This window comes from Manis pentadactyla, chromosome 10 (genome assembly GCF_030020395.1).
Source record: "Manis pentadactyla isolate mManPen7 chromosome 10, mManPen7.hap1, whole genome shotgun sequence".
NCBI classification, from domain to species: domain Eukaryota; kingdom Metazoa; phylum Chordata; class Mammalia; order Pholidota; family Manidae; genus Manis; species Manis pentadactyla.
In genome coordinates, this window is record NC_080028.1 from 45795510 (window position 1) to 45807529 (window position 12020).

The 12020-nt window shown below is 36.2% G+C and overlaps 1 protein-coding gene across 1 annotated transcript; it reads right to left on the minus strand.

Annotated features, from left to right (window-relative positions):
• Positions 1-8034: 8034 nt before the first annotated feature.
• LOC118909978 (olfactory receptor 6C2-like) lies at positions 8035-8979 on the minus strand. Its single transcript, XM_036880769.2, has one exon. It carries the CDS (start codon positions 8977-8979, stop codon positions 8035-8037), a length of 945 nt encoding a protein of 314 aa, XP_036736664.2.
• Positions 8980-12020: the final 3041 nt, after the last annotated feature.

The window sequence follows — 12020 nt, forward strand, 5'->3', positions numbered from 1 at the left end:
CTTTTGTCAGGTGCTTTAGCTCTGGAAATCACTTTCTTCTCTTACAGTATAGTTGCTCTTTCAATTACAGGGCTTTTTCTGTGTCCCAGGGCAGAGGAATCTGTATCAGGTCACTTAGTGATATTGCTCCTTACTGCAGGCTACAGTGGGTGTAGGGATCACTCTGTGGCCATTTCATCATCTATCCTGACATGTTTTATGTGACCATTTTATCCCTCATTTTGCAGATGAGGTCTCAGTTCTTACCCAGAATGATATGACCTGGGTGTAGATAAAGATTCAGTGTGATCACAGAAGGAGGTGGGCTCAGGCTTTTTCTACAATACGCCTTGGACTTGCCTCACTGAGTTTTCCATTTAAAATCAGTATTAAGAGTAAGGTAGACACAAAGTCTCCAAAATATAAAAGGAATTTGAGGTTAGCCCCATTAGCCTCAGCTAGAGAAGGAAGAGGAGATGGAAGTTATGGGGTCTCAGACTGCTGGACTTGGTGCAAAGAAACATGCACGACTGAGGACCATGGGGGCAGCTGTGCCTCACAGGTGCCACTCAGGCCATGGATGTAGTGACATGGGGGTGAAGGGCTGCCAACAAACAACAGGATCAGTGGTGAGAGCCATCACAAGGGGACCAAATCCTGACGCAGACTCTTTCTTAAGGACAAAGCTTTCCTTCCTTGCCAAAGCACGGGAAGAGGAGGGGAGCATGAAGGGAACTGACCTTTCCACCTCATGCACAACAGGACCCCAGATCCATGAGTTTCGCATGGACGTAAGAGCAAAAATTTGAATCAATTATGATATTGGAGTTTTAAAATAAACATGACTCAGGTTAAATGAACGAAGCGTTGCATAGTTTCACAGCTGGACTGTGGAAACAATAAGAGCACTCAACCCAGCAACAGATCATAGTGGGGACAGTTATTAGAACATGAAAGTCATTTTGTATTTCCCCTATGAGTTGAATATCCATAAACAATGTGCCTAAACACTTCGCTAACACTGGGGGAGAGAGTGTAATGAGTAGGGTACTGGCCCTGTGGGTCACAATGCTGCTCTGAATGGTGCGCTGATCAGCTGGATGACTGTCAGCCTATCATGTGAGGTCTCTTAGCACATAGATTCCTGTTTGTTAAGCTGTGCCAATATACCCTATGTCACAGAGTAATGAGACTCAAATTGAATAATGTCTGTACACATTCAAAAATGAAAGTAGTCACATTTTGCTCTGAACAATAGGGTGTGGTAGACACATACTAAAATATAGTAATGAAAATAATATGGTATTGCCATAAAATAGATGCCAGATATATTAATCAACTGAATAGAATGTGGACCCCAGAAATAAACACAACAAAAATGGTCAATTAACTTATAGCAAAGGAACCAAGAGTATATACCATGAGGACTGGACAGTGTCTTTAACAGGTGGTATTGGGAAAACTGGACAACCACATACAAAAGAATTAAATAGGACCACTATCTTACAAGTATACACAAAAATGAACTCCAAATGGATTAAATGTTTGAACATAATACTGGAAATCATAAACCTCTGAGAAGAAAAAATAAGCAGTATGCTCCTTGATATGTCTAGGCAAGGAGGTTTTGAATTTGACACCAAAATCAAACTCAACAAAAGCTAAATCAAACAAGTGGGATTTTTTTTTTTAGTAATTCATTTATAAGGGGAAAAGCAAAAGGAAGTACAGCAATACAATATATTGTTATGTTATGTTAACCTACAGCTCAGAGAGGTTCTGTATATTTTAAAACAACCACACATAAAAGATCTATGTACAATGTCACATAATTCACCTTACTATGTCTTTGTGTTTTTACAAAACCAGAAGTGTTTCCAGTAAGTATCCATTGGCATGAGAAATGACCTGTGGAGGGTCCTTCATCAAACATTGTGTGTTACCAGTCATGGTTTCTAAAAGGAATCAACTTTTAACAGATACATTAATAAGTGAGAAGTCTTTAGTATGTTGTATTTCTTTTGTCACATGAGTATCTTTCAAGCACACCTTACTAAATATTTTAACTGACACATAATCATTAAGAAGGTGAGACAGGCTTATTAGTTTAAAGTATTTTTTAGACTTGAATTGGAGTTATTCTTAAGTGAAAGAAAATATTCAAATTTGCCTTATGTAGTCATAGGTATATTTCCCAGTGGCCACAGAGTATCACATTCTTAAAAAATTCATGTCTTAAGGCAATTATTTCTAGTCTCAATTGTGTATTCAAATCATCTGTGAGGTGCACGATGACTAGAATAGTTCCAATATTAAAGTTTGGAGGTTTTAAAATGTACATTACAATAATGATATTCTCACTTACACCGAATGTACTTTCTTGAGTGGAAGAGAAATGAGTGGAGTTACAATGAGCACACTGACAATTTCACTTAACCAGTGACTTAACTTATCTTTGCTTATCCCATATCCCATTACGAGATATTGTTACTGATGTTCCTGATAATTGTTCCAAATACAAACTACTGAGTTCTATACTTCCATATAAAATCATTTGGTTATTTCTCAAAACCTCAATTTCTGAATATATTCATGTACACCTCATACTTACAAAGCTAATTTGTAATGTGTTAGCAAAAGAGAGATTGAGAACTGCTGATGCAGACTCTGAGAAAGCACTCAAGTGTGATAGAATAACTTTCCTTTAAAAGATGGTCTGAAATAAGGATGTTACTAACCGTGGAATCTTAGTAAATTACCAAGGATGGAACTCCTATCAAGACTATAGTAAAAATATGTATATATTTTTTAACTCATGTGTTGTTTTTGATGATTACAGAAAAATAGATTTGGTTCATTTAGGCTAATTATATCCACAAATTAAATATTTATTTGAGTCTTACTTTTTTTTATTAGTTTTATTTTTATACTTGATTTATATGTGAATCCCAGATTTTTCCCTTTTTCTTCTTCTTCTTCTTCTTTTTTTAATAAAATGCTGAAGTGGTAGGTAGATGCAAGATAAAGGTAGAAAACATAATTTAGTGCTATAAGAGGGCAAATGTAGATGATCAGGTCTGTGCCTATAGACTAAGTATTAATCCAAGCTAGACAAGGGTAACAAAACATCCACGGATGCAGAAGACTTCTCTCAAAACAGGGGGGTGAGGTTCTAAGCCTCACCTCTGTTGATCCCCAATTTCTCACCTGATGGCCCCCCTGAGACTGTGCCTGTACCTGTCTCTGGCTAACCAGTCATCTTCCAGGGCCATACAGGGAAATGTAAAGTTGGTAAGTGAGAGAGAAGCAATATTCTTTGAAAAGGTTAGCTTTTTACTTCTTTGCAGATTTATGCCCTGTGGCTTCTATGCCCAGCATTTGTCTTGAGGTATATTTACCACTTGGAAGAATTATGATACTTGGTAATTTTCGATATGAGGCACGAATTCTATTTAAGAGTTGTAATTAGGAAGGAAGAAGAAAAGCTATAGAAGTAGCAGACAGAAGAAAACATGGGAAACAAGTGGGATTTTGGAAAGGGATCTAGGGGATGGGACCTTCTGTTGAACCATGAGAGGAACCTGAGTAATGGGAGGCTCCTTACCAGATCGCTTGCCCTTACAAGGTACATTACACCCACAGTTCCCACAGTCTGCGTTGTATCAAGGACACACCTTGAGAGAGTGATGTGCTAATTGGACCATCTGACTGAGTCCAGTTAATACCTCTAAATAAACATTTAAGAGACTGGTGGACAGGTGCAGATATACTTCACGTGATGCCCTGAATACCAGCCTGGTAGGTAAGTGCCCTTGGTTATTAAAACCACCTGACCATCAGGAGTGCTCTGCCTCCTATTTTGGTCTCTCCTTGTCCTCCAGTTACGGGAGCCAATTTCAAATTTCACAGAGATGTTGATCCAAACTCCTGAAGTTGTGAAAAAAAGATGTGTCGACAGCAAACTAAAAATCTGCACAGCAAAGGAAATACACACATGAAAAGGCAACCTACCAAACAGGAAAATATTTGAAAATCCTATGTCTGGTGAAGTGTTACTATCCAAGGTACACAAATACTCATACAACTCTGTAGCATGAGGATAATCTGATTTAAAAGTGGGCAAAGGATCGGAACAGATATTTTCCAAATTGAACATAAAGATGGACAGCAGGAAAACATGTTCAAGATCATTAGCCATCAAGGTAATGTAATCAAAACCACAAAGAAATATGACATCACACCTCTTAGAGAGGGTATCATAAAAAAGACAAGAGACAACAAGTGTTGGCAAGACCGTGGAGAAAACGAAACCCTTGTGAACTCTTGGCATGTAAGTTGGCAGAGCCTCTTTGAAAAACAGTGTGAAGATTCTTCAAAAATAAAAAACAGAACTACTGTATGATAGGCCATTCCACATCTTGGTGTTTATCCAAAGGAAACAAACACAGCAACTGAAAAAGATATCTGCATCCTCATAATATCAGTCTTACTCATAATTGCCAAGATATGGAGACAATGTAAGTGCCTACTGGTGGATGAACAAGATCTTTATAATGTATAACATGGTGACTATAGTTGATAACACTGTTTAATTCAAATTGTAGAACTAAACTTTTCTCATATACACCCAAAGAAGATAAATATGTGAGGTCATATACATGTTAATTAAAATATGGAAGGAATCTTTTCATAATATATATGTTTACAAATCACTATGTACACTTTAAATAACAAAAGTTTTTCCAATTATATCCCAAAGCTGAAAGAAAGTAAAATTCTTATGTGAAACAGTGACATGTTTTATCTTTAATAGTCTTGAACATTTAAACACAGGAAGCTAATCCAAATTTTAGTATTGTCATGATTTAAATTTTTCTCATTTTAGTAAATGTTTTTTTTTCTTAAGACAGCTTTCAAATTTCTCAAGACAAAATGTGCTTCTCTGAGGCAATATCAGGTATGTTATTAACACAACTTAGTTTCAACAAAAAGGTGGTTATCATCATAGATCCATCACTTAAAAAGCTACTTAACTTACATAAATCTCAATTTCTATAAATGAAGAGAACAAATTTAAAATTACCCTCTAAAATTTTGTTTTGACAATTGGTAATAATATATAAAATGCCAGATGCTTACAAGTCTGGCTGAAAACTAACTTTCTTAATCAAGTTAGAGCCTCTCCACTACATGTATTCCTCAGACTTCTATCATTCTTATCATTGTCTTTGAAGATGCAAGTATGTTCATTGAGGCTCTTGTTATTTTTGATGCATTATTTCTATATCTATGTTTAAAGGTTTTCCTTTAGTTTTGAATTAACACTTTTTTAATATACTTACAGAAATAAAAAATCGCAAAATTCTGCATCTTGCAGATGTTTCTCTCAGGACTCCTAAGTGTCAAAATAGTTACTTTAGCCTTACCAGACCACCAAGTGTTTTGCTCAGTCTCTGGTTAGCTCACTACACGTGCAAAGCTGCAAAGCACTTTCTCTGTACACTATCTTTGAGTATCTATTTCTTTGTATAATTTCACCACAATTTTAGTGGGTAAGAATATTTTTCCTCACTAGTGTGAGTAGTAGTGCTGGCAGTGGACAGCAGGCAGCTGAGTGATTCTCACATGGGTCTTCCATTTAGTTGTAATCAGTGATGACTGAATTTGAAATAATGTGAAGGCTTAGCAGAACTGATGCCCAACATGGCATCTTAGCTGTTACACAGCTGAGGTGGCTGGATCACACGGGGCTGACCGAGCATCTCTCTCTCCACAGCCTCTCCACAAGGCTTCCTCATGGCGCAGCAATCTCAGGACATTTGAACATCTCACATGACACCTGCATTGCCCAGAGCATATGTTCCCAACAAAGTGGCAGCTGCATGGCTTCAGTGACCTATTCCTGAAGTGACACACCTGCAATCCTACCACATTCTAATGGCCAACATCAAGGCAAAGAGCCAGTTCGGATCTAAAGGAAGAGTAAAGAAACTACATATTTTGATTAGGAAAGTAACAAAGGATTTCTAGGTATTTTTAATCCACCTCAGTCATGATTTTGACAATACCCTCAGGGCTGAAGCAACTATTTACAATTTGTTCATCGTTGCACAGGACTAACCTTTACAGAACCTGTTTCTCTGGTCCTTGAAGTTTTGAGCCACAATCCGATGTCTTTACGGCAATAACTTTTATGTATTACTTGGCTTTACTAGTTGATTTTTATCCAGTTACTGAAAGAGGAAGTCTACTGATTTTCATTAAAGATTATTAGGTTACATTTTTCTTTATGTTAATGATTTTTTGTATATATTTAATAAAGTCAGAATATAAGAGGTAAGTAAAATTATTATAATTTTGTTCAAATCCACATATTTATGATGAAGCAGCATTAAAAAGATTTCAAGATTAAGACAGCTTATATTTCTTAAAATTCAGTGCAGTTATTCTCTTGTAATTAGAAAGTACTTAGAGTTTGTGTTACAAGGGGAAATAACAGTCTTTTTAAAAATAATGTTGGAAAACTGTAGAGATACATGAAAAAGAATAAAACTGGATCATTGTCTTATAAAAAACACAAAAATAAACTTTGATTAAGAACCTAAATTTGAGACATGAAGTCATAAAAATATTAAGGAAAAAATAATAAATAAAATATTTAACATAGGTAGTAGAGATTTTTTTCTGCCTATCTTTCAAACAAGGGAAAAAAGCAAAAATAACAAGTGGGACTATGTCAAGCTAATGAGCTTCTGCACAACAAAGGAAACCATCAGGAAAATTAAAAAGCAACCTGCTGATTTGGAGAATATATTTGCAAAATGATAATTCTGACCAGGGGCTAGTATACAAAATTAACAAAAAACTCACAAAATTCAATTCCCCAAAAACAAATAATCTGATAGAAATATGGAGAGATGACCTAAATGAACATTTTCCCAAAGGAAATGTATAGATGGTCAACACACACATGAAAAGATGATCACCAGTACTAATCCTCAGATAAATCAAAACTTCAATGAGCTATTACCTCACACCTGTTAGAATGGCTATTATTAGAAACACAAGAACTAACAATGTCAGTGAAGATGTGAAATAAAGTGAGCACTTACGCCCTTTCTGTGGCAATATGAAATGGGGCAGCCAATACAAAAACAGTACAGAGGTACTGCACAAACTAAAAACAGAGATATCATACACCTGAGTAAAACAGTAAAGCAAAAAGATATGTCCCCTATGTTTATTCCAGCATTATTCATAATAGACAAAATATGGAAGCAACCTCAGTGCCCATCTTTAGATGAATGGATAAGGAAGATGTGGTTCACATGCACAATGCCGTTTGCAACAACATGGACATACCTACAGGGTATTTTGATAAATGAAATAAGACAGAGGAAACAAATACCACTGGATTTCCATTAGATCTGGAATCTTGAAATAATACACATGAACAAAGAAATAAACTTGTAAATACAGAGAACAGATCAGTGGTTGTCATAAAGGAAACTTTGGGGCACAGGGGAAATAGGTGAAGGGGATAAAGAGGTACAAACTACCAATTATAAAATAAATCACAGGGATGAAAATTAAAGCATAGAAAACATATTCAATAATATTGTAATGACTTTGTAGGGTGACAGAAGGTAACTACATTTAGCATGATAAGCATTACATAATATATATACTGATTAAATATCTAGTTGTACACCTGAAATCAATATAGGAAATTGAATCAAATTCCAATAAGAAAAAAGTATGGGTCTGTCTTGCAAGGAGGAGAGGGCAGAGATAGAACCAAATCAAACTAATAAATATGTACATTTGACCAGACTAAAAAGACTTGATTGAAATGTAAGTGAGGAAAACAGAAGTTTCATAAATATAGGGAAATATTTATCTACATAATGCTGGTACTGTCATGCTTCTTTCTTAGACGTTCTTCTCAATTCTCTTTTTTTCTACAACACTACACGACTGGATTTCCCAAGGCTCAATTTCCTTCTAACAAAAAGAACTTAAAAAAATTTTAAATAACATTTCTGATGTGAAAATCTAGTATTTCTTTGAAAGGAATCTTTTGAGCATGTCATGGAAGGACTGCTTAACTTGCTTATTTCTGAGTGTATAAATGAATGGGTTCAACAAAGGGGCACCAGACACAATAAGCAGGGAAACAGCCTTATTAATGGCCAACTCATCCTTAGCTGAAGGGTTGATATACATAAAAATGCAGCTGCCATAGCTCAGGGAAACCACGATCATGTGGGAAGAACAGGTGGAAAAGGCTTTTTTCGTTTGCTGGGAAGAGGGGAAACTTAGAACCGTCCTAATGATGTACATGTAGGACAGAACCACACACATAAGTGTCACAATGAGGGTAAACACAGCACAGAGTATGGCCAGCTGCTCTATGAACCACGTATCTGTACATGAATTCTTCAGTATAGGAGAAGCGTCACAGAAAAAATGGTCAATAACAGAGTCACAAAATTCCAGATTAAGGCTCAAAGAAAGGGGTGGAAGGATGATCAGTAAGCCAGATGTCCAACAACAGAGGATGAGGTTCCTGCAGACTCTGCTGCTCATGATGGTCACGTAATGCAGGGGTTTGCAGATGGCCACACAGCGGTCATAGGACATCACAGCCAAGAGATAAAACTCTGTTGCTCCAAAGAGGATGACGAAAAATACTTGAATGAAGCAGGCTTTGATGGTAATGACTTTGTTCCCACTTGCTATGATGTACAGGTAAGCGGGGACACAGGCCGTTGTGAGTGAGATTTCTAGGGAAGAGAAATTTTGAAGAAAAAAATACATAGCTGTTTTTAAATGAGAATCCAACAAGATGAGAGAAATTATGGTCAGATTCTCAATTACACTAAATGTATATGTGATAAACAAAAAGATAAAAACCAGAATCTCTAGTTGTGGGTCACTTGTCAGTCCCAGGATGATGAACGTCCTTATCGTTGAATGGTTTCTCATCACTGACTTCATCTGTAGCCAATCTTCACATAAAAATCACAGAAATGGATCTGAGGAACAATGTCAAATAGGACAAAATAAGACCGCGTCTATCCATACCAAGCAAAACCAATCACATGAACTTCCTTCTGAAATTTGATAGTAAGGTTTTGATGAGATACTTCCTTCAACTCCATTGGCATGTACCACATGGAAACAAAGGTTATGGGATGTTTCTCTTGAATATTACTACTACTGTAATTACTATAAATATTCTAGTTTCTTTTAATTCACAACCCTATTTCCAATTAATTTTTTTCAGTCCACAATTTGGTTGATATTTTCCCTATAGAATCAGGAATCATCTGCTTTTGAGCTATATTTTCATGGGGCAAAAAGTCTCTTTGTTCCAAAAGTTCTGTACCCAAAAGTTAAACCCTAAAACTCCCTTGCTTAAGTTATGGTGCCTGATGAATTGGAAATCTATAGGGCATGTGTATGTGCCCTATCTAGACTCTCCAGCTCCCCTCTCTAGTGAACTAGGCATTATTTTGGGTCAAGTCAGATTTCTCTCAGATATTAGTCTTTCACCAGCCCTGTCTGTAAATTCCTCTATTATTCCTTTATTTCCTGACTTTAGTAAGGAGGCTTTGATGCATGGTTATTTTAATATAACTTGAAAAAACATGTGTAGATGTATAAAGAGCTGAAGAATATCAAAACATTTTGTTTTTCTCGCCTTCATCACAAGGAGTGTGATATGCATTTCAGTAGCACAGAGAGTTTAAGTACATGGTCCTTGGAACAGTTTGTCTAGCTCAAGTCCTATCTCTGTCATCTCTGTCATCTACTAGGTGAAGGACCTTGGTCAAGTCTTTTAATCTCTCTGTGCTCTCAGTTTCCTAATCTGTAGGGTTAATAGGAATATTACTTTATAGGGTTACTTTGAGGTTTAAATGAAGAGTATCAATTCCCACCAGGTACAGACATGCCAAAAACATTGAGAGGGTACAGATATCATGTTACAAAATGGGTCATAACTTGGGTGTATGAGGCAGAAAGTTTGCACATATGTAATACTGGTACTGAAAGAGGGAAAATATAAAAAATGGAATGTTTGCCCATGATAATTGAGATATAAAAGATGTAAATATATAGGTAGATACCTGATTGGTAATTGAGAGACAGAGACAGAGAAAGGAGAGAAGGAGAATAGAGAAAGACACATTAAGAAGTATTTTCTGTGTGTCAATCAAAACATTGTATATGAGACTGCACCAGCATAGTGATTTTTTAAATGACTGATCCCACTGTACTGATAGGGTGGGCTTGAAAATATCCCATGCCTTACCTTTGACATTCTTCATTGTTTCATCAGGAGGCTATAACTCAAATATATGCTTAAGTGAGCCTCAAAGTTGAACTAAAGCATATTAATAGGATCATCTAAGTGCCTTCCTAGCACTTTGCCCATAGAAACCTACATTCACTCTATATATACACATGGTTTCTGAATTTATAAGAAATATCATTATAAATTAAAATAGGAATATTTCTGTATAGCCCAGATAGCTGACAGGAAGATAATAAAGTTCAATGAGCAAAAGGACTTAAGAAAACTCCCTGGCTCAGGAAGAAGAGTAATCAGGTCTGATTTTCTCTGGAAAAAATAGGTTTATTTTGTCCATATGCAACAGGAGTGCTGAAAACAACTGAATAAAAATCTCCTTGGAGTCCCTGATTCAAAGTCTCTGATGTATTTAAAATACAATTTACTTTGTCATAAAAAATTCTGAGCCAAGCACCAAAAGGGATAATGTCCTTACATACACAAAGAAACAATTATTTAAACCTACTCAGTCCAACTGTAAAAATATAAAATTCTGATGACAGTTCAGAAACATGTCTGTATATATTTGTTCACACATAGCTTATGCAATGCAATGAGTAAGATAGCCTTCTTACTTAAAATTACACTAAAAAAGGTTAATATAGAAAAATCTAAAAATGGGCATGAAAATGGAAAAAATTATGGAAAATATTTTTGATGTTTGTCCTTCCAAATATTGAACATCTCAATATTTAAGTGCTCTACTTACTATTACCGGTTTATTAGAAAGGATTCCAGTCAGGAAAAGCCAAATGGAAGAGATACATAGTTGAAGGTGTAGGGGATGGAGAGGCATGAAGTTTCCATGACCCCTCCTGGCACACCAACCCCCAGCACCTTGATGTGTTCACCAACACAAAAGCTCCTAGATCTCTTTGCTCAAGGGCTTTTGTTGCTTAATCTCCATCCCCTTTTACCCTTCCGGGAGGTCAGTGAATAGGGCTGAAAGTTCAAATCCTCTAATGATTTGATCTTTCTGATGACCCACCCCAGTCTGAGGCTCTCTAGAGTCCCATCCTAAGTCTTTTTATTAGCACATACTCCAGGTAATAAAAGACACCCCTATCAATCAAGAAATTCCATGATTTAGAATATCTCTGCCAGGATCAGGGAAAAAGACCAAATGGTTCTTTATATACATATGTAATTTTATCTTTCTACATAAATGTACACACACAGGGCATATTTATCTACAAAGTAAAATAGCCGTTTCATTCAGTTTAATATCTCTCTCAGTAATAAACAGAAGCAGAAAAAAGAATAAATAAGTGAAATGAAGATTTGAGCAATACAATGAGCTAGAATATAGATATATGTAGATAAATGCACTCCAAACCTGCAGAATACCACTTTATTTTGGCTTAACATAAATACATTTTCTCACAGATCAGGAAGCTGAAAGTCCAAAATCAAGGTGCTGATGTGTTGTTGCATTCTTCAGACTTCTCTCTCTCTGCTTGACAGAGGGCCATCTCCCTGTGTCTCACGTGGTGTTCCCTCAGTACATATCTGTGTCCTAATATCCTCTTCCTATAAGGACATGGTCATATTGGATTAGGGCCTACCCTAGTGACCTCATTTCAACTTCTTACATCTTCAATGATCCTATCTCCTAGCACAGTCACATTCAGAGGCACTGGATTTGGATTTCAATATCCAAATTTGAGGGGTATACAACTCAAAT